This window comes from Myxocyprinus asiaticus, chromosome 48 (genome assembly GCF_019703515.2).
Source record: "Myxocyprinus asiaticus isolate MX2 ecotype Aquarium Trade chromosome 48, UBuf_Myxa_2, whole genome shotgun sequence".
NCBI lineage: Eukaryota > Metazoa > Chordata > Actinopteri > Cypriniformes > Catostomidae > Myxocyprinus > Myxocyprinus asiaticus.
The window spans coordinates 3,142,182-3,166,487 of record NC_059391.1 but is presented as its reverse complement, the minus strand read 5'-3'; the positions used below and the strand labels follow the sequence as shown (position 1 = coordinate 3,166,487).

The 24,306-nt window shown below is 37.7% G+C and overlaps 1 protein-coding gene across 2 annotated transcripts in view; it reads right to left on the bottom strand.

The window, feature by feature from the left end:
* LOC127437458 (glucose-6-phosphate isomerase-like) overlaps positions 1–24,054 on the bottom strand; it is a 31,330-nt gene extending 7,276 nt beyond the window's left edge. The window contains exons 1-12 of one of the 2 annotated variants that reach the window (XM_051692391.1): positions 23,833–24,054; positions 11,115–11,205; positions 10,068–10,136; positions 8,056–8,175; positions 7,825–7,908; positions 7,528–7,674; positions 7,252–7,323; positions 4,938–4,982; positions 4,029–4,082; positions 3,717–3,777; positions 3,104–3,147; positions 2,414–2,566 (exon numbers count right to left, since the gene is read on the bottom strand). In XM_051692391.1, coding sequence (XP_051548351.1) covers positions 2,414–2,566; positions 3,104–3,147; positions 3,717–3,777; positions 4,029–4,082; positions 4,938–4,982; positions 7,252–7,323; positions 7,528–7,674; positions 7,825–7,908; positions 8,056–8,175; positions 10,068–10,136; positions 11,115–11,205; positions 23,833–23,951 — 1,059 coding nt within the window. In that variant the 5' untranslated portion in view covers positions 23,952–24,054. The remainder of the gene's footprint in view (positions 1–2,413; positions 2,567–3,103; positions 3,148–3,716; positions 3,778–4,028; positions 4,083–4,937; positions 4,983–7,251; positions 7,324–7,527; positions 7,675–7,824; positions 7,909–8,055; positions 8,176–10,067; positions 10,137–11,114; positions 11,206–23,832) is intronic. The other variant, XM_051692392.1, reaches the window with a different exon arrangement.
* Positions 24,055–24,306: the final 252 nt, after the last annotated feature.

Sequence of the window (24,306 nt, the reverse complement as noted above, 5' to 3'; positions counted from 1 at the left end):
TTTTTCTGTTTGGACTAAATTTTCCAAACAACAGCAAAAACGAATATGCTGTTGTAGAACACACCTTTATTTAAAAGGTTAAATATTAATATTAGAGAATGAATTTCAAGTATGTCTTGAATTCAAAAACAGGGGTTAGAAAAGAAATATTTTTCATTCCGGTTTGTTCCAAACAGAAACTGTATTTTTCCATTCTGACTCCGGCGTTCCGTGGCTTAATTTCTTCAGGCAAGTGGAAGTGGAGTAATTCATAAAGTTTACTGTGACCAACTCTTTGGTCTTTGTTTTCATAAAAAAAATTATTGGAACGAAATAATAACGTTATTCACTGATTACAATCATTTAAAGACCAGGTCCACACTAATATGCTTTCATTTCAAAATATGCAAAAAAAAAATGTGGTTACAATTAACTGTTTATTATTAAGTAAATAAAAAAAAAAATCCATGTTCAAATCCCTTCAAATGTCCTTGTCTTACCCTGATTCACTATGGAAAGCCTACAACAGAGATTTTTATTTAGAGCTGTTGGGTCGGATTTGGCACGAAATCGCAGGCATACGTAAATTGTCCTTGCATGTTTACATCATGTCCATAAGCTCCAAAAGAAGGTCCAGCTGAGGGTCGGGAAAGCGTGATGCGAGTGCTGTTCGGTCAGTCCAGCAGCGGAGTGAAATCACTATCCTAATGGATTTTTAACTGTTTGGCGAAGTTGTTTACCTGCTACAATGCTAGGATATGTTTTCTGGTAAGGTTGTTGAAGCTTATATTGGTTGTCATGCTTTAATGAATCGATGAACCGATCACACTGTTTGATGATTTTTTTTGTTGTTGTTTTTTTTCTTGGTGAAGTTTCTGTTACATGTTTACTAATATTCATGACTTCTGAGTATTTTACAGCACTGCAGGAGTTTCTAGATTCTCCAAGTGAGTGTGCGCTGCTGTTTTCTCATTTCGTTTATTCCAGTCACAGAAATATCAAGTTGTCACATTCAATTATCTATTTAGCGATATTTTTTATTTTTTTTGCCTGACAAAGAACTAATGGTCTAAACGTTGCAAGCAAGTGTAAGCCAATAAAGTATTTTTGGAGCAATAAATCAGTGTACGGACACTTAAAATAAAAATTCTTTTAGCAGATCGCCTGTTTAAACATCTAAAAGCCACTATAGGTACAAGGTAGATCCCCATTAATGTACGCTCATCTTAAGTTGTTTATAATGTACCGATTTCATAGCACAGTAATGCATTTATATTCATTTGTTTAGCATGTAACCAACTCTCTGTTTCAACTTCACTTTCAAAGAAATGTTTAAATGTTTGTTATTGTTATATTGCATATTTCTGCATATTAATTTCATGTTCATTAAAATTCATCATTACTGAATCCTCGTTTTGTGTTTTTATACACAACTTATTGTGTCTTATTGTTTGCAGTGCATAGACCTACTACAGTATTATTATGGTTCAGTTGAATTCTCCACTGAGGCTGTAGATTGTAATATAAAAATACAGTGTCTTCAAATGACCTCATATCAGCCATATCACAAGTTTCTTAAATTGATATGTGTAGTGCAATACAAACTTTAATGTGTATGGTGTAGTGGATAAAACACTTTAATAATCATATTAAAATATAATTAAGGATGTTGTTTATCTTCCACAAAGTTATATATCAGTAATAAATGTTTAAGTGAATAACACAATATCATCATGAAAATAGCTCATAAATATCTCCGAGGCCTCCAACCATGAGATTCATCCGTGCAGAAGAGCAGTGCCGAAACACAACTCACATAAAATGTTCCTCTGCAAGTAACTTGCAGTTTAATGCTTCAACCGCTAGAGAGCCAAAAGTGACATATTGTAGCTTTAATTTTGCTACGTTTATGCCTTACATCCTAGAATGCCGTTTTCTCCACTGAAAACTAATTGTTTGGAAAATGCTCTCCATTACCGCTAAATGCTGATGTTAAGAAACTCAAAACAGAATCAAAACTCAAACTAAAATAGGTTAGTGTGAATGTGGCCTAAAAATAAAGTTTTCACTCTGGAACAATTAAAAGGGTCTTTGTTCCCATTTTCGGTTTATATTTGAATAGGGATTAGAAACTGTTCACTTAAGTTTTTATCAATTAAAGAAACACGGATTCAGTTTATAAATAAATGATTAAAAAAAAAATAACTACGAAACAGATTACAAGCAATAGAACAAATAAAACCAACAGAAAAAATATATAAATGAAGAAAACAGCAGCATGAAGTATTAAAGTAAACATTAAAAAATTGAAAAAGTAATCAAATGCAAAATTCAACAATTCAGACTTATATAATTTCAATATTCCTTACTCAATTATTAGATAGAGACATTAATACAAATGCCATTTACTGATCCGTGACATCATCAGGCTGACCTGTTGGAAGTACGCAGCGAAGCGATGCATGTACTGGTCGTAGGGCAGCAGGGCGTGCGTTTCGGCCTGAAAGAAGTTGACGTACCAGACGCCGAGCAGAGCCAGTATGACTGGAGCGTTTTGCTCCAGAGGAGCCGAGCGGAAGTGATTATCCTGATAGAAAGAGCACGGTGTGTTTAATGCCAGCAACATTAACTTACTCATACAAAGACATAAAACACTCCAAAGCAGACATTGGCCTTCACTCTTGAAATGAAATATGTAGACTATCAATTAATTTCCACCGAAGACTTCATCAGCCAACTAATAAAGGACAATGTATCTATGTGAACTTCTGCAGTTAATCCAGGATGAACTTCAAAGACATTAGTCATTAATCTTACAGTTCATACAAAATCTTTTTTTAAACACTGGCCCTTAACACTTACTTAGTTTAATAATTTTACACCATGACTTGCACTGCACACAAATAACTAATATTGGCATTATATTCATGATGTTAGTCAGAGGGGAACTGGATATTGTGAAATATTTCGCTTGAACAGTGTGCTCGTGCAATCTATTAAACAAATGCCACTTGGTTTGATATTTTGTTGTATAATGCAAAGACATTCATCCATTTTTAAGTGAGGCACAAGTGTCACTTTGGGGCCACTGTAGATTGGTAATATATAATGTAATCGTACTTACCATCCAATGAGCACCAGCTAGAAGCTGCTCGAAGTTGTCAAAACCTGCAGAAGACCGCAAACGTTACGGTCTCAAATAGAGACAAAGACGCTTTTCATGCATGATACTGCACAAGCGTTCTTTCCCGGTCACATTTCACTCAGGCAGGAGTTAGGCCAGAAACGTACTCTACACAAGTACACAAATACGAATACTTGTCTTTGCAAGCCTGAGATCCCACTGTATATGCTTAACGTGTGTTCTTGCGTTACAGTGGCGGTAACAAACCTCAGTCCTCAAGGGGGCGATAGAGTTAACTTCAAATGTCTGTGCCATTAAACCAGAGGTGACATTTTTCAGGCAGCTAAATATCAACATTTCAATAGATTAACCTACATTTAACTAACTTGCTCAGCAAGAATCTCTGTAAACTTTTGCTCCGCCATGACAATAGTTAACCTAAAAGAGAAAACTGACAGTAGAAAAGGATTTTGCTAATGCTGCTATTGTGCCGCAACACACAAATCACGTTCTGACACAACTGCAATGTGTGAAAATGTTGCTAGGAGCTTTTGCATTCACGCACTTACATAAGAGTATGTTTCGGGCCTCACGGTATAGTTTGCAGACATACCTATATGCAGTGCAATGGACAAACCGATAGCCGACCACAGCGAGTAGCGTCCGCCAACCCACTAAAATATGAGCATTAAGCATTAGAAAATGTCTGGGCATTCAGAAGCAAATAAATGCAAATTCAGGAATATGGCAGAACGCTCATATTTTACATTCAGTCATGCAATCACATCTGAAATTACTGAAAAACGTTTAATGGAAAAAAATTTCAATGTTTGTCTACTGGTCACAACTTCCAAGCAATCAAATCAAAGTTTTCTTTCTCAAGCTATAAAACACTTCGCCAAGAATCTTCTGAAGAAATACTCACATCCCAAAACTCAAACATGTTGTTGGTGTCGATACCGAAGTCCTTCACTTTCGGCTGGTGAGGAAACACAATATGCATGTTAATTTCTTATAGATTACTTTTTCTGTGTTAAAATACATTTCTCCTATCACAGCTTTATATTAGAGACAACTACTAGTAGGCCATTCAGAGGTTAATTTTCTCGAAAACTGTAAACAGTCTTTCTGTGGCGCTTTGTAAATTGCTCTGTTTGTCTTGAGCTACCCGCTTAGACCCGCCCTAACAACGTTACTCAACCAATGGTGTGAGTTGGGGGCAGGATTATCTCTGTTTGACCAATGGCAGATGGGGGCGTTTCCAGAAAATTGTTTTGAAAACATTGTTTACTTTTGCAATTCCGTTTTGTGCCGCTAGTGGCTCAGGAACTACATACATATCAGCTTTGAAGATACAGTAGGGATCAAAGGTTGAAAGTCTGGCATTCAAAATCTAACTAAAACCTGGAAATAAACAAAAAAAATTAAGGATTTGGAAAATTTTAAAACAAAGAAACGTTTTGAAGGAAAAGGTACAAGACATCTTTAAAATTTGACACTATTTCTAGGTAGGTCTCTAAACAAATAAGCAAATTTGTGACACTGAACATCTTAACTCCTTTGTACAAAACGTCAGATTTCTTGATAATTTGAGGATGTTTAAAAAAGTATGCGTTATATCATGATCATCAGGTTATATTTAAAAAAAAGCTTGATTCATACCACTTTTATAAATACCAACCAAATACTAAGACCTTATCAAATGTATGTTCATTCTTCATTTCAAATTGTTGTGCTGAAAATATAATTTGTAATGAAAATAAAAAACAGAATTAAACTAGAAAAATAGAAGCATTTCCACTGAACCCTACATCCCACACTGTGCTGTACTTACTGCGTTTGTAGAAAGAGCCACGAAATGTTTGGCCACAGCAGATGGCTGCAAATACATGACACTGAATTAGATTCATATCAATTCAAACTATATCACAGCAGTGATAATGAGAAATCAGACACTTTTAAAGCTGTTATATCTAGAAGTAGACTAATATATAGATTTTCCAGATTAATCGGTTCTGATATTTGCTATTTGGAACTATCGATTCTATGCTGAAAGTTGAAGTTTTTTTTTCCTTTATTCCTCTGTGGTGGATTGGCTTGGTTCAACAGTAAAACGGTGGCCTCTAGAGGTGAAATAAAAACAATCATTCATACCTCATGGGGATTTGCTGTATTTAAATCTTTCATCACTGACAATCTTCATCCATATTTTTATCCTCACTTCAATGCATATTTTCTTATTTTGATTAGATAATCAACTATGTTAAATCGAAGCGTGGCCATGCAAAGAAAAATGCAACTATGCCTCCTCAACACATGCATCGTGTCTACAAATTCATATCTTGTGAATAATAATAAATCTTTCTACCCATTAAACCTTATCTGAAACATATCTACTGTATATACAGTACTGTGCAAAAGTTTTAGGCACTTGTGAAAAATGTTGCATAGTGAGGATGTCTTCAAAATAATGCCATAAATAGTTTTCATTTATCAATTAACCTCATACAAAGTCCAGTCAAGTGAAACAAAGTCAATATTTGGTGTGACCACCTTTGCTTTCAAAACAGCACCAATTCTCCTAGATACACCTGGACACAGTTTTTCTTGGTTGTTGGCAGATAGGATGTTCCAAGCTTCTTGGAGAATTCACCACAGTTCTTCTGTCTATTTAGGCTGTCTCAATTACTTCTGTCTCTTTATGCAATCTCAGACTGACTCAATATTCAGTGAGGGGCACTGTGGGGGCAATGCCTTCTCTTGCAGGGCTCCCTGTTATTCTATTCTATTTGCAAAATAAATGTTTGGAAGTCTAAAATGTATATTTCCTATTGACACATTAAAGCTGAAGATATAAATAACCATCTTAAGACAAATGCTTTTGTGAAACATCTCAAGTGCCTAAAAGTTTTGCACAGTACTGTACATACAAAGATCTTAATCTGTTTGCCAATATCTCAAAGTCTGCCTTGATGCAATTTCGATTCGATTCGTTTCAGGGGCCTGCGATCAATATTACAATATTATGTGCCTATTTTACACAATTACATTTATTATCTCACAAATGCAACCAAAATATCATTTGAATATTTTATTGAGCTCACTAAAAAGTGCAAATCCAGTATCCACATTGGGACTTCCACTACAAAATATAATACAGAAAAATAAATAATATAAAAAATAAAGTCACATATATGTGACTCATCACATCAATCGTTTGATTACAGATCATTGCTTTGTGGAATGAGGTAAACACTACAGTGACAATTTGTCATCTCTTCAACAGTCAAGCAAGTCTTTCAATCCAAAATACTTACATACCCACAACAGGAGAGTGTGCAATCAGTGTTTTTTCTTGGCTACAACTTCCACAGTTGTACTGAAAAATTGTTTACATTTACTGTGATAAATGCTAGTAAGGGTGTTGATGTGAAGATGTGAAAAGTCTTGTAATTAATGCTGGTGCAGGACAGGTGTTTTCTCTTTCCCACGTTAGTGTTATTCCGAATATCGTGGCTCTTTGGCCATTTAACATGGTTGAACTGCTCCATAGCACTTTAAAATAGAAAATTCTCATGCAGAATTCAATTGTGTAGCATGCGCCATGACATCGAGGGAAGCCCGATAACTTTAATTATCATATTAACTGCGCATGTGAGCCGCTCCGCACTATCCTGTCACTGGAGCTCGCAGCCCCAATGATGGGCGTGCATGGACAGAGCAGAGCACAACTTCAGACTTCAATCACTCACTTATAAAGAGAGATGAACATCATAAGGTTGCTGCATCGCCTCACGGAAATGCATACGGACGTGGTTGGCATGAGAACGTCAAAATAAAGGTGCAAAAAAAAAAAAAAAAAAAAAAGACATCGACGTTTACGCGTTGAATCGATGATATTGCATGGTTGGTGATTAATCAATGCATTGATCCAGATCGATGGATTGTTAGACCCCCTAGTAAATACTTAAATTTTGGACTCTTGTATCCTCTCTGTCTGTCATAGTGAGGAAAGAATACAAAAAAGTATTCTATAAATCGATTTCAAAAACTGTCGGCTGATTTATCAGCCTTTCCCACCACCTTAGTTATCGGAATCTGCAAAATCCACTATCGGTTGACCTGTAGTTATATGTGAAAACACTCACGTCATTAGCGGTCTGCAGGAACCACTCTCTAGCTGTCTCAGCGTTGGTGATTGTCTCTTGAGTGGTGAACGTCTAAAAGCCAAAAAGGACATAAATAAGCAGGAATTTTACAGGGTTAAAAGAGGTTATTACTAACAGCTATCCAAATATTATTTTGTTTGTGTATTTGCTGGTCAAATAGTACTTTCACAATTCACAAGAAAATCTTTCAACTTTATTACCGTTAATTAAGTAATTGATGTCATTGTTTTTATTAGTTTATGTCGAGAATGTTACCTTAGAAGCGATGATGAAAAGGGTTGTCTCGGCGTTGAGCTGTGCGAGGGTCTTGGCCATGTGTGTGCCGTCAATATTTGAGACGAACCAGACGTTAGGTCCTCCTTTAGAGTATGGCTTCAGAGCTTCAGTCACCATCAGAGGACCCTAGTGAAGACACACATGAGAAACTTCACTACACATGGAAAACGTTTACCACAATTCTACAATGACCTGGATCTCTGACAACTAAAGAAGCTGGCTGGTGGTGAATCTGAGGACTCTCAGGAACACTTGTGATTGGGAATGTTTACTCACCAGGTCAGAACCTCCAATGCCGATGTTCACCACATCAGTGATGGCTTTACCACTGAAACCTTTCCACTCGCCACTGCGCACTTTCTGCAAAATAACACGCACAATTTGATCATAACATGAGGGCTGTCAATCAATTCCAAATGTTTATGAAATTACATGAAATGCTGATAAATTGCATATACTACAATTGTTGATGTGAGCGGGCCGTTACATTCCCGATGTTCCACTTACATGGCAGAACGCCTTCATCTGCTCCAGAACTCGGTTCACCTCAGGCATCACGTCTTTCTTGTCCACCACGATGGGTGTTTTAGAACGGTTCCTCAGAGCGATGTGGAGCACAGCACGACCCTACAGACCCATATCAGTTACGTTTCAGGTTTCATCTATAGGCACATAATACCAAATCTTTGCCGCTGCGTATATTTGCATTTGTTTCATATGTAGCAGTGTCATTTCAGGTACATTTTCGGTGAATTCATTGATATGTTATTGGCCATGAACCACAAAGAGACACTTCCTCCAATGTGGACGTTACATGCTGCAGTTTCATGACATTTGGTAAGGAAATGGGGAAATCGAGGGCTTAAACACACCACTATGCTGTTACAATAGACATTCAGAAATATATAAGTGGTTCACAGAAGCAAATGACCAAAATATATTGAAAATGTCTCAATTTCATCCTAAGAAAACAAACTGCCATTTATATAAGAGTTTGATAGATTTTTAGAGCTTGTATGAATCAGAAATAGTGTAAATGAAGATTCATGGTTGCGCTTCCTGAGGCAGACTGTTCCTTTTGACATTTAATCACATTCAGGATATGAATTACAGATATTTACAATGCAATTTGCACTAGTTTAAAAAAATGCTAATTCTTGAAATTCATAATTTTTTTATATCTGTATTAGTATACATACTGTACACACACACACACACACACACACACATATACACCGATCAACCACAACATTAAAACCACCTGTCTAATATTGTGTAGGTCCCCCTCGTGCCACCAAAACAGCGCCAACCCGCATCTCAGAACAGCATTCAGACATAATATTCTTCTCACCCCAATTGTACAGAGCGGTTATCTGAGTTACCGTAGACTTTGTCAGTTCAAACCAGTCTGGTCATTCTCTGTTGACCTCTCTCATCAACAAGACATTTCCATCCGCAGAACTGCCGCTCACTGGATGTTTTGTTTTTGGCACCATTCTGAGTAAATTCTAGAGACTGTTGTGTGTGAAAATCCCAGGAGATCAGCAGTTACAGAAATACTCAAATCAGCCCGTCTGGCACTAACAATCATCCATTTGATTATCTAATCAGCCAATTGTGTGGCAGCAGTGCAGTGCATAACATCATGCAGATACAGGTCAGGAGCTTCAGTTAATGTTCACATCAACCATCAGAATGGGGAAAAAATGTGATCGCTGTTTTGGCAGCATGAGTGGGGCCTACACAATATTAGGCAGGTGGTTTTAATGTTGTGGCTGATCGGTGTGAACAAAATTTTTCATTTTACTCAAACACTTACCTATAAATATTAAATAAAGAGAAACTGATAATTTTGCAGTGGTCTCTTAATTTTTTTCCAGAGTTGTATATACACAGTATATATATATAGTTAAAATTAGAATTTTTGATATCAATAATTACATTGTTACTAGTGCAAAAGTCTATTTATTCAATAACTGAATTACAACTAGTAAAAATGGTAATTTTTTATATCTGTAATGTGAGTGTAACTAGTAAGAAAGCCTTTTAGGATATATTTAATTAATTACTCTTCAGTATAATGATATCTGAAATTCATTTCCAGAATTGGAAATACCAAATCTAACATGTTAAAGATATTTTATACATTATGTATAACATTATACACTATGTTATTTGGAATTTCAACTAGTAATAAATGAATTATAGATATATGTAATTGTGTTTTGAACAGGAGTGAATGACAGATCATTGTGAAATTTAATTAGTGAAAATCTTGTTACATTAGTATCAATTATGTTTTTTACAAGATAAAATTCAATTTTGCTATCAAGAGTGGATAATTATGTGAGCAATTACATCATTTTTAATTTACTAGTGCAAATAGATTTACTGATTTAAAACAAAATTACATTTTAACAGGTGAAAATTTTATTATAGGTATCTAAAATTCATATCCTGCACGTGATCGAGTGTCAAAAGGGCTTGCAATTGACTTCTGTAAATGATATTGAGATTACCTCAGTGAAGTTGATTTTCTCTCCTGTAAACATCTTCTCTCTAGCTGCTTCAACACCCACCGATCGCGCCTAATCATCATGAGACAGGGAAAAAATGTCCATCAGTACGACTTGTTACTTGTGAACAAGTTTCCTGCTGTGATCACTATGAGAAATGGGTTGCATCATTAGAAAGAGGTTTACATCACTGATAATTCTGTCTGTTCTGATTGGTTGAAAACATGAAGAGGTTTAAGGAAAAAAAAATATCTTCAAAAAGCACTCACAATGAATAGGCACATGGTATGCTAACATCACACTATATGCTGATGGCCTCACGTGCATCACAGTGATAAAAGTTAACCTGATAAACTCAAATTTAATTTACAAAATAGAGTAAAATTAGAACAAACAGCTCTTAGGACATGAGCATTAAGCCAATTAACATCTGGAGAAGGACAAATGGAGTTAAATTTGCTCAGCTGGACTGAAGGGTGTCGCACACTGGACGCATCTGGCGGATGACATGCCGTGTTCTAAAATTCGAAACAACTGTTTTCAGTGAAGGTATGCACACCGCCACCGCCAGTCGGCTTCTGACGGCGGCGCCCAGCTATGACTCCGGAGGTTGCTCAAATTTCTGCCATGCCACGAAGCACAACTCACATATTTTCCATTATATTTCACCCAAATCATTATCAAAGGACATTGATTATTACTTTAGTGTTGTTCATACTTGAACAAACCTTGGTAACTTTTGTGTACACGGTCTGCTACCTGAACCGCATTGACGTGCCCTGTGTTTGATGCCTGTGCCGTGCCGCTTCTCATCCAGTGTGCGACTGCCTCGAGACTGATGACAGATTACAGTAAATGCTTTTCAATTGTAACACCCTCTCCTCATTTTAATAATCATTACGACTTCCAGAAGTCAAGAGATAAACCCAAAATTATATGAATGCACATTTTCATCATGTTTGCAGTGGAATAAATGCAATGCTTTGCTTTCTGTGGTAAATTGAGGATGATAACTGAGACCCATTTAAAAGTGAAGGATTGAAACTGTACCATGTCGAAGAGCATGCTCATGACTTCTGTGTTGATGAGATTCTTGGAGTAATCCAGCAGCATGTCTCCATCATCTGTCTCCAGGTTTAAACTAATCATGAGAAAAAGACATAAATTACAGAACATTGTTAGGACATACAGATGTAGTATTATTTGTTTACTTTTGTCTTATGCATTATGAGGATGATTCAAAAAGACATAATTTAATCCCAAAACACATCTTCATGTGAGACTCTCATGTGACGCCTGAGTGGAAAAGTGAAATAATCAGATGAGGGTGTATCTGGCAAATTTGTATGAGCCTTTTGAGAAAGTATAGTAGTGTTAGTCTTAGCATTGTTAGCAGTGGTTCTTAAACTGTAACATGCTGACAATTACTCTGGAAATGTTCTAAATAAGAGTAAAATATTAATTAAAGAAATATTGAATGCTTTTTTGCATGTTTTATTAATATTTTCTAACAAGCAGAAAAAAAAGAAGAAAAAAAAAACACTAAACATTCTGCGCAAATGTATAAATCCCAAATAATTATCGGGTACATTAAAACATGAAGGCAAAAAAGGTGCAAAACTGTGACGTGCACAAATAAAAGAAAAAACAAAAAGCTTATTTTCAGTCCCTATACTGAAGATAGTCTGTAGGGACTGAAATATATTTATATTTTACCTTTTGTGTTTCCATTTGACTCATTGTGTCACAGATCACGTTATGACATTATCAGCATGTGCCACTAACAGACTGCAACAGTGCCCAACCGAAGTATTTTCCCTATTAAATGTACAGGACAGGCTTTTCATAAAATCCTCCAGAGTTCTGAACTATGAACCAAACTAACCAGCTCCGAGGTGAATCACAACATTACAAACTTTGATTTTAAGTATTTGAAAATTGGACAAAAAGACAAAAGTAATTTTGTATTAATATGTATTAGTAATTAACATTTTTTATTGATTCAAAGAGAAAGCACAACAGAGAAAAACACAACATATACACACCGAATCAACTTTTAACACTCATTAACATCCCTCCCCAAACACCAACCCCACCCTACCCCAAAGAACACCCCTGTGGTCACATAAAATAATACACACACACAAACAATAAAATAAAAAAATAAAAATAAATAAAAAAATAAAATATATAATATACATAATTAAACTAAACATCTCCCACCTCATCCCTTCCCCTAGAGTCCTCCAAAACTGCCAAATACCTACCCCACTTCCTGAAAAATAAGTCCTCCCGCCCCAGCCTTCCATCTATCATCTTCTTATAAGCCACCACCCTCCCCATCTCCGCACACCACTCTGGAAATTGTGGCGCTCCGTCTGACTTCCATCCCCTTAAAATAATTTGTCTACTGACCTTCATGCCAGTCAGAACCCAATTTTTTATATATTTGTCCCCCGAATTTATAACTTCCCCATCGCCCAAAATGCAAAGTCTGGGGCAAAGTAAAATTTGAGTGCCCAGAATGTCACTCAAATAATTCTGAACCTTTAACCAAAAATCCTAGATCTTAACACATCCCCAAAAAACATGGGTTGTGTCTCCAACTTCTGATTGGCATCGCCAGCAAGTGGGTGTGTCTTTAAGACCAAGCCTATATAATCTAGAGGGGGTCAAATAAAATCTTTGTAAAATCTTAAATTGCATAAGGCGAACCTTTGCATCTCTACATGCAGACTTGACATTTTTCAGAATCTTAATCCACACTCCATCCTTCAATACCAAATTCAAATCTTTCTCCCATAATTTCTTAATAGAAGTTAAAACTCCATCCCCCATTCTCTGAATTAACAGGGAGTAATACACTGATGACTCATGACCTTTTCCAAAAGCCGCAATCACCTCTCCCAAAGCATCTGCCTCCTTAGGGGGGTGTGTGCTCCTCCCAAAAATTGTACAAAGCAGGTGACGCAATTGTAAATATCTATAAAACTGAGGTCTGGGAATCCCAAAATGTTGGACCAAGTTTTCAAACGATCTCAACACACCACTTTTATATAGGTCACCGAGTGTAGCAACCCCCCTCACAATCCACTCTGGCCAGCAAAAAGGGGACTTGCCAATATGTAATCTTGGGTTCTGCCATATACTCGAGGCAACATTTAAATAAGTGTCCAATTTAAACAATCTGGACACTTTAGTCCATACCGAGTGTAAATGCGAAATAACGGGGTGTAACTTAACTTTTCCGATTAGTTTGATAGAGATGCTTTGAAATGGTGAAATAGGGGCAAGAACTGCCTGTTTAATAACAAACCAGGGAGGGGCTCTCTCAGGTGGAAGTGACCAATGAGCCAAATGTCTGAGACTGAACACATAGTAATAAAACAAAATCTTGGGTGGGCCTAGCCCACCTTTGTCAATCGGCCTATGTAACTTATTAAAATGCAATCTGGGATGTTTACCATTCCAAATGAAGGACTTCACTATGCTATCAAATTGCTTGAAATAAGAGAGGGGGACATCTACAGGGAGAGATTGTAGCAGGTAGTTAAATTTTGGAATACAATTCATTTTAATAACATTAACCTTTCCAATCATAGATAAATGTAACGAAGCCCACCTGCCCACATCGCTCGAAAATCTTTTTATTAAAGTGTCAAAACTGACTAACTAAATCAGACAAATTTGCTTGGAATAAAATCCCCAAATACTTAATGCCATGTTTGGGCCACTGAAAGGCGCCCGGCTGGAAAGAAGTTACTGGACAGTACACTGTCAGAGCCAAAGCTTCGGATTTAGACCAATTAACTTTGTATCCTGAGAACTTGGAAAAGGAATTAATAATCCTGTGGAGGCAAGGCATAGATCTAGTAGGTTCAGAGACAAATAATAAAATATCATCTGCGTAAAGCAGAAGCTTATGCACTCCTGCAATCACCCCTGGAAAATCCTTTCTTATCACGGCTGCTAATGGTTCCAGGGCAAGACAGAACAATAAAGGCGGAAAGTGGGCAGCCCTGCCTTAGTTCCCCTATCCAGAGTAAAATAATCTGAAATTAATCCATTTGTTTGTACCACTGCTACAGGGTGTTTATAAAGTAACTTAATCCAACCAATAAATGTACTCCCAAACCCATACATTTCCAAAATCTTAAAAAGATAATCCCATTCTACCATATCAAACGCCTTTTCGGCATCAAGTGAGATGGCAGTGACCGGAGACTGATCATTCGCCACTGACCACATAATATTGATGAGATGCCTGATGTTATCAGAAGAGCTACAGCCCCGAATAAACCCCACCTGATCTATATGTATAAGAGATGTCATAACTTTACTTAATCAGTTAGCCAAAATTTTTGACAATAATTTTACATCTAGTTGGATCAGGGAAATTGGACGGTAACTTTTACACTCACTTAGATCTTTGTCCTTTTTATGAATCAGACTGATCCGGGCTTGTGTCATGGTTGGAGGAAGCTTTCCATTCTTTAATGATTCAGTATAAACTTCTAACAAAAGTGGAGCCAGTTCTGTAGCATTGGATCTAAAAAATTCATCAGCAAAACCATCTGGCCCCGGAGCCTTGCCAGTAGGTAGGGACTTAATTATTTCGTCAACTCCTCCAAGGTTATCTCAGAATCAAGAGCGTTTTTTTGCTCAATCGTCAGTTTAGGAAGATCTAAAGGTTCCACAAAGTTTCTAATATCTTCATCAGTAGAGGAAGACTTGGATCTATAAAGATCAAGATAGAATTCTTTAAAAGCATTATTAATATCAATGGCTGAAGTAAAAAAGAAAGAGACTCTCTCTGCTTTATATATCTAGCCAAAAGCTTCCTTGCTTTGTCCCCCAACTCAAAGTATGACTGTCTTGCCCTGGGTAACCAAAACTCCACTTTTCGTGACAAAATAGTATTATATCTATATTTCAATTGGGTCAATTCTCTGAGGCCATCAGCTGACATACGGTGCTTCAGCTCTGCCTCTGCACTTTTAATATTCTCCTCCAACTCCACAAGTTCTCGTGCTTTGGATTTTTTGATGAATGAGGCATACTGTATGATCCGACCCCTAAGAACTGCCTTAAGTGCCTCCCAAGCCATGCCCACAGAGGATACTGAGGACCAGTTGGTCTCTATATAAACATTGATTTCAGTCTTTAACATTTGTTGGAAATCAGGATTTTGCAGAAGGGACACATTAAGGTGCCAACTATATGATTTCTTTTTCTCTATATGTGGCATCACCTCTAAACTCACCAGGGTGTGATCTGAGACTAAAATGTTTCCAATTGAGCAATCAACAACAGATGAAATGAGGGATTTGGATATAAAAAAAAATCTATTCTAGAATAAATCTTATGGACTGATGAAAAAAAATGTATAGTCCCTACCAGATAGGTTCAAAAGTCTCCAAATATCCGTAAGACCAAGATTTTTACACATCCTGTGAAGCGTCAATGTTGCTCTAGGGGGTTTACACAATTTTGCTTCACTGTGATCAAGAACTGAGTCCATCAAATGATTAAAGTCTCCTCCCAATATTATATCATGAGGGGTGCCAGCGGCTTGCAACATCCCTTCAAGATCTATGAAAAAGCCCTGATCATCAGCGTTAGGTGCGTAAATATTAGCCAAAATCAACCTTTGCCCTTGAATTTCAGCTAAAACAATAATGACTCTCCCTAATTTATCTTTAGTCTGATTGAGACATTTGAATTGTAGATGTTTATTAATCAATATAATGACTCCCTTGCTCTTTTCTTGAAGAAACACTATATCATATTTCTTACGTTTAAGAAAAGTAATAACCACCTCCTTTTTATGGAGTGCCCCAACCCATTTACATTCCACGTGGAGAGAGATAGTACACTCATATTAACAACTGACATATTGATATAATAAAAACAAAAATTGTCAAAAAAAATTATACAGACCACATTCCCCATTAGTGAAACAATCAACCCCCGAACAAAACAAACAGAAAAAAGAAAAACGTGCGCATTAACCCCGCGCACGACAGCGCCAACCGGAGACAATCCCTCTAAACTCAAAAGGTCCATGAATGCCCACGAGCCCCCACGACAACTTTGCCATCGGATTGCTCAATTTTGCCTCACAAATTTGTGAGGCAAAATTACATAACAGAAAATACTTTGTAAAATAAACCCAGCAAATAGGAAGAATGAACTCAAAGAATGTGTAGATTCATCCACAGAACTGTCTCAAGGATGCGATCTTCCACAAAACAAATTCCAGCTGATATAAAACCGTTCAGATTCCTCGGACAGACAAACGAATGTTCAGTGAGCCAGCTGTGACGTAATCATTCCAATGTCCCATAAAAAAAAAACTCAACAAAACAAACTACAGCCAGCAGGAGGAATAAGCACGAAGAACGAACAGATTAATCCACAGCTGTTCCAAATGAGTGTTATTCAATAGAACCAGTTCCAGCCGCTAGGCGGAATCAATACAAAAAGAAACAAAACCGGCATCCCTGTTCCCCGGATGGTCGAGTCAATTCATTCGGAGGCCGCATAAAAGTATATACCATGACTTGCACAATCCGTCAACTTTATAAAAGACATCCTTTGTGTGAGCATGTAGATATTTTGCGGTCATCCGTAGTGTCCACTTTCAATCTGTCTGGGAACTTCAATGCAAAAGTAATCTTTCATCAATGCAAAAGTTTCTTTAAGGAAAAGTGTAATTCACAAAACAAGCTCCAGCCGCACGGCGGAGCCAACGCAAAAAACCCAAAATGTTGCCCAGCTTCCTCAAGAGTAAGTACAGCAAGTCAGACCCACTCACGTGAGAAACATACAATGGTTTACTCAGACATTGATTCTATAAAAGACATTGCCTGATTTGGACATGTAAATACTTTGCGACCGACCTTCGTTTCTATTCTCAGTTTGGCCGGAAACATCTGAGCAAACGAGATATTTTTCTGATGTAAGAGTTTCTTACATTCCTTGAACTGATCGTGTTTCTCTCGTCAAGTTCACAAAGTCCGGGAACAAGAAAATGTTATGGTTCTTCCAAGAAAGCTTCCCTTTGCTCCTCACCTGGCGCAACACAAGATCTTTATCAGATGATCTCAGAAATCTGGCCAGAATTGATTGGGGCCTTTCTCCCTCAGTAAATCTGTGAGCTGGGACTCTGTGAGCTCACTCGATTTCTAGCTTGTGGCCCGTTATGTCGAGCAGACTCGGGAAAAGCTCGTCTAGGAATTTCACCATATCTCTGCCCTCCTCATGCTCAGGAATTCCAACAATTCGAACATTATTCCTGCAGCTTCTATTCTCAAGATCTTCAAGCTTTTCAAGGAGATGTTCCAAATCAACTTTGGTCGCGGGTGGATTAGCGGTTAATTCCCTCTCCGAAGATTCCAAAAAATCTATTCGTTTTTCAACATCAGTCAGTCTTGTAACTAACTCAGAGAATTTTATTTCCATCGCCGTAATCGATCGACGTATTACAGCGAGATCCTCCAAGTCAGCAAGAATCTTCGTCATCATCACCGACATGTTGGACAACTGACGCTGGATTCCTTCTCCCGCCACGCCATCCAAATTGAGTCCCCAGTCTGTAGGCCTGTCGGGGCTTTCATCCTGAACACGTAAGTGTCTTTTAATGTCTCCAGAGCCAGAGGATTTTTACTTCTTTGCCATGTTTTGCCTCAAAGAGCAAGCGTGTAGCTGGGTGTATCAAAATTCACCAGATTATAACATGAGAATAATCGAAAATTCACCAAAGTGCGCAGAGCTCGTCGCTCACACGTCTGCTCCTTGCATGGCGTCACTTAATATGTATTAATAATTTTCCACCGTTGCCATAGACGGATACTTGCCTGACGGTAAATGGAAAGGTGGTTATATGGGGTTGTTTTTACCACTTTGTTATTTTAATTGCTTTTTGATTTCATTTGAAGTGCAATTTGAATTTAGAAATGTATTTGGTTTAAGTTTTTTTAAATAAATGAATTTAATTTTCAATGCAAAATCACTAAAGCAAGAATATTCACCAATCCCTAAGCCGGAGGGTTGATTATGTATTTGGATATTGTAATATATATATATATATATATACACACACACACACAGTTGTGGCTTGGTATCAAGAGATCCCTGAATTTTCCACTTCTTAATAAGTGATTGAACAGTACTGACTGGCATTTTCAAGGCTTTGGATATCTTTTTATATCCTTTTCCGTCTTTATAAATTTCCATTACCTTGTTACACAGGTCTTTTGACAGTTCTTTTCTGCTCTCCATGGCTCAGTATCTAGCCTGCTCAGTGCATCCACGTGAGAGCTAACAAACTCATTGACTATTTATACACAGACACTAATTGAAATTTAAAAAGCCACAGGTGTGGGAAATTAACCTGTAATTGCCATTTAAACCTGTGTGTGTCACCTTGTGTGTCTGTAACAAGGCCAAACATTCAAGAGTATGTAAACTTTTGATCAGGGACATTTGGGTGATTTCAGTTATCATTATGATTTAAAAAGGAGCCAAAGAACTATGTGATGATAAATGGATTCATATGATCACTATCCTTAAATAAAAGACAGTTTTTTGCATGATCAATCCTATTTTCAAAATCAATGCCAAAATTTCACAATTTCTGCCAGGGTATGCAAACTTTTGAGCAAAACTGTGTGTGTATATATATAAAATTTATAAAAATATCGTGCACATATTTCTTGCATATTGCCCAGCCCTAGGAGGGAACAAAACAAATTTATTCACACATTCAAAGTCATTACCCTTCCGAAGCCGCTAAACTGGGTCCTGGGATGAAAGGTAATAAAACACCAACATTAAACCCGCAACAACCCAAAATAAGTGATGTATTTGCCTGGACAACGAAATACCCGACCGGTAGCCCATTATGGAGAGAATGCACGGATGAAGTTGGCTCTTTGCCAAAGTGATGTTGCCCTTCACAACTGTTGAAAAGTCATCTTTCAAAAAGCTGATCAACACATTTTAATTGCACTTAATTTTTTCAGTTTAAGTTGAATTTTTTTGTTCATATTTTTAGTAATAAAAAATAAAGTTTAAAGTTTGAAATCAAACTGCCTTGTGTTATTGTGTAGGCTATTGCTTTAATGAAAATTATCCCATAGTACCACCTAGCGTCCAACCAGTGGTAATACCGGTGTTAGTCGGTTTGAACGTGAACACCGCACAGGTGTGAAAATTATGATACCATGGCAAGTCTAACAGAATCAATATATCTTATGTTTATTGCAAAATATATGATACATGTATATAAATAATTAGTGTGACAGTGTACGGAGAGCGACTCAATTACGTCATTCACAGTGTGTAATGGGAGTGGGTGTAGCTCCTGGGCTTTGTTGGCCGCGGTTCTCTAATTGGTGGATCTCTCTTCAAGATTATGGGTAGTGTAGTTCTTCACCAGAAATTCCAATATTAAACATGATTTTTAAACAATGAAGTTGAAATAACGCTGACTGATGACTTCAACAGAAGCATATACCATCGATGAACAACCTAGGAGCTCACGGTAGGTCAACCTTTAAATGTTTACAAGCTATCGTTGAAAATCAATTAGTCTATGGAAATTTTTTTTATGTGATTTTACTCCTAGAACCTGACTGTTGGGCTCTATTTTTCTTTATTCATATATGACAATTTGTTTTTTGGTTGAATATGTCAAGCAAAAAGGGCTATATGTAATATAATGTATTACTAATCATAATAAAATTGATATTTGTTTACTTAATTATTCATATTTATAAAATAACTAATATTGATCGTATTCAAGCATCATAATTATAACTAGATTGAAAAGTTTGTGGACAAACTTTAGGTTGGCTTGAAAAAGCATAGTCTGAAAGTAGATAGACAGGTAGATGGATGGATGGATGTACAGACAGATAGACAGATGTGTTTTTCTACTTGGTTTCTAGGGTGAGCTCATTTGGTTGCTAGGCAGTTACCAGGGTGATACTAAAAAGGCTCCTTGCTAGCCTGAGTAAATGACCAAACCAGGAAGTCTCTATGATATTCTGGTGCAGAGATATGTGGTTTGTTACTTGGTTGCTAGGGTAACCCCATCTGGTTGCTAGGCAGTTACCAAGGTGATACTCAATAGGCTTCTTGCTACCCTGAGACAAATGAACGATACCGGAAGTCTTAATGATAATCAGGTGCAGAGATATGTTACTTGGTTTCTATGATAACCCCATCTGGTTGCTAGGTAGTTACCAAGGTGATACTCAAAAGGCTCCTTGGTACCCTGAGTCAAATCAATGAAACCGTAAATGTCTACGATGTTCTGGTGCAGAGATATATATTTTGTTACTTGGTTGCTAGGGTAACCCCATCTGGTTGCTAGGATGTTACCAAGGTGATACTCAAAAGGCTCCTTGCTACCCTGAGTCAAATGACCCAACCCAGAAGTCTCTACAATGTTCTGCTGCAGAGATATTTGATTTACTACTTTGTTGCTAAGGTGCACTAAATGGTTGCTAGGGTGTGGCTAAGAATTTTCCAGCATGACATTTAAAGGCTACTTGCTGGTCTAAGTCAAATAAGCCAAAGTTGAAGTCTATACGATGCTGTGGTGCAGAGATAGATGTTTTGCTATACGAATGCTAGGGTAAGTCTATCTGGTTGCTAGGCAGTTGCCAAGGTGATACTAAAAAGGCTGCTTGCTGGATTGAGTGTAATGAGTCAAACCTTAAGTCCTTATGACATTCTGATCAGGAGATATCCATCTAAGCCATTTTGAAAAGAAGTCAATGGGTTTTGGTTGCTAGAAAACAGTAAATGGTTCCTAGGGTGTGGCTAAGTATTTTACAGCATGATATGTAAAGGCTCCTTGCTGGTCTGAGTCAAATAAGCCAAAGTTGAAGTCTCTACGATGTTTTGGTGCAGAGATAGATGTTTTGCTATACGGTTGCTAGGGTAGGTCCATCTGGTTGCTAGGCAGTTGCCAGGGTGATACTAAAAAGGCTGCTTGCTGGATTGAGTGTCATGAGTCAAACCTGAAGTCCTTATGACATTCTGATCAGGAGATATCCATTTAAGCCATTTTGAATGGAAGTCAATGGGTTTTTGCTGCTAGGGTGCACTAAATGGTTGCTAGGGTGTGGCTAAGTATTTTACAGCATGATATTTAAAGGCTCCTTGCTGGTCTGAGTCAAATAAGCCAAAGTTGAAGTCTCTACCATGTTGTGGTGCAGATATAGATGTTTTGTTACTTGGTTGCTAAGGTAACCCCATCTGGTTGCTAAGCAGTTACCAGGGTGATACTTAAAAGGCTGCTTGCTAGACTGAGTCAAACTAGCCAAACAGGAAGTTTCTACAATGTTCTGGTGCAGTGATATGAGTTTTGCTACTTGGTTGCTAGGGTAAACCTATGTGGTTGCTAGGCAGATACCAGGGTGATACTAAGAATGGTGCTTGCTGTCCTGAGTCATACAAGCCAACATTGGAGTTTCTACAACATTCTGATCCTGAGATACCCATCTAAGTGATTTTGAAAGGAAGTCAATGGTGTTTGGTAGCTAGGGTGCTCTAAATGGTTGCTAGGGCATGCGTAAGTAGTTTCGAAGTGGATAGTTGGTGACTGGTTGCTCACCCAAGTAAAACAAGCCAACTCTCATATCTCTAGGACATTCTGATCCGAAGATATCCCTCTCAGCCATTTTTAATGGAAGTCAATGGGGTTTGGTTGCTAGGGTGCTCTAAATGGTCGCTAAGGCGTGGCTAGCCAGTAACCAGAGTGATTCTCATTGGCTGATTAATAACCTGAGAAGAGTCAATCCCCAAGTCTCTACAACATTTTGTTCTCAAGATATCCTTCTGAGCCATTCTGAATGGAAGTCTATGGGGTTGGTTGCTAGGGTGCCATAAATGGATGCTAGGGCGTGACTACGCCATTTCCAAGATGATATTTAAAGACTGATTGGTAGTCCTAGTGAAATGAGCCTGCCCCCCCATGTCTCTACGACATTCTGATTGGGAGATATGATCCGACAAATTTATTATATTGACTTGTCATAGTAGGGAAAAAAAATCTCTTCCCATAGTACCCTATGGAACTTTTGAGATGGGTTTTTGCCCCCCAGGGATGCACCGTACCCCCCCATCCCTTAGAAGAGTCAAAGTCCAGGTGTCCTCAATAGGCCGGCCGTTTTGACACCTCATTTGTGGGTCTACGACAAACGGTGCGGGACGAGTTAGGTGCCGAAAAGTGTACGGAAGAAGAATAATAAGTACGTGAGATTATAATAGTGATGCTTTGCTTCGCAAGCACCACTAATACGTTTAAAGAGCACCTATTATGGTTTTTCAAATATTACCTTTCATGTAGTGTGTTATATAGCTGTTTGTGAATGTAAAAAATTCTGCAAACAAATGGAGTTATTTACTCCCAAAAGCAAGAACCGATTCTGAACACCTGAAACGAGTTGTTAGTAATTCCAGACTTACTTCCTGTACTACCTACATAATTTGGTAACAAAAAACCCACCTCTGGTCCTCACTGGCTGCTCACGAACAGCTTTGACCCGCCCTCAAACACTACACTAAGCGGCAGACCAATCACAACAGACTGGGACATCTGACCAATCAGAGCAGAGTAGGCTCTCTGAAAGGAGGAGTTTAGAATGAATCCTTTAGAACGGATCATTGAAGGAGTCCTTTGAGACACTGGGAAAAAAGGTAAAGCTGCAATTTAAATTATGAGCAAATTAAAGTGTTTTTTTTTTACCTTTGATGCATGTAAATCTATTGTATGAGACCTTTAAAATAAAATGAGGCACGTTTAAAAACCATAATAGTGCTCTTTAAATACTATATCAGTAGGTTGGCTTAATCAATGTTCACACACTGCACTCGTTCAGCCACTAGCACACGCAATCCTGCAGTGTTTGTGTGTGTGTGTGTGTGTGTGCAGAAAAGCACGTACAACATGCTGCTGTAGCGCCCACTGCTGGTCATCAATCACAAAACACTCTACTGTGTCAAAATACACAAAGTACATCAGGATTCACTCCATTAGAGCTCCTGCAATCTCATATCCACAGTAAATCTGTACCATATCAATATAAGAGTATATTTATATTAAGAATATAGAGGCAGTAGATGATGCTATACTACTTTAAGAGATTGCATAATGCATTCACTAGCTGCACATGAAACCCAATTTAACATGTTGACAAGCTCGCTCGGATTCATGCAGTCACATAAGAGCATTTACACCAGCAACACACATGATCGATGATCAATTACCTTGTGTGTGTGTTTCTGCAAACATGGCTGACGTTATACATTTAAACACACTATCTATGTGTTGAACTGGTGAAATGTGTGTAGAAATAAAGACTGAATGCAGATGCAGTTGTGTAGAGAGGGCAGAACCTGCAGTTACAGACTACTGGCCTGATGTTGTAATAACCTTAATTGAGACATCTATGTGGACATCAAGGATGAAATACAAAACTAACCTTCATTATATAAACTGTTTATAGACTAATATGTCCTGCTGTTACATTGCATTTACAATTATGTCCATATTTGACGTGTTCTTACCAATACAGTGCATAAAATCACATTACATACACAACATTCGCTCTGATAGGCCTGAATCAACCAGATTTACACCCTTATAACAGCAGATTCACGATCAATGTGAAGTGCCCAGGTGTGATGTGATGAAATGTGACTATAAATGACCATCATCACATGACGGAAGAGCATTTGATGTGTATTTCACCTGAACTTGTTGAATCTGTCCGCATCCGCCTCGAACATTTCCCTCATGTTCAGGTTTCCGGCGCTAGATTTGTACCATTGCTCCAGTTTGCGGTAGTTTGGATCGTTGGTGAGGCCCATGATGAAGAGATTTCGCCGTTCTTCGGTACAAAGCTGCTGCTGATGTGGAGTACGCTCTGACTGATAGTCATTCAGCGCAAAGAAGCGTGAGGAGGAAGTCCAATGACAAATCCTGACAGGCCACGCCCACTATGACACCAGCGAACTTGACGTAACCACGCCCACTCTAACACTCAACTGAGAGCGGTGGGGAGGCTGGGATAAAAATTACTCTTCAGTTTCGGCAACGTTTCTGTACCCTAAGACGATTTTAACCCATTTATATATATATATATATATATATATATATATATATATATATATATATATATATATATATATATATACAGGGATGGGCAGTATTTCAGATATATGT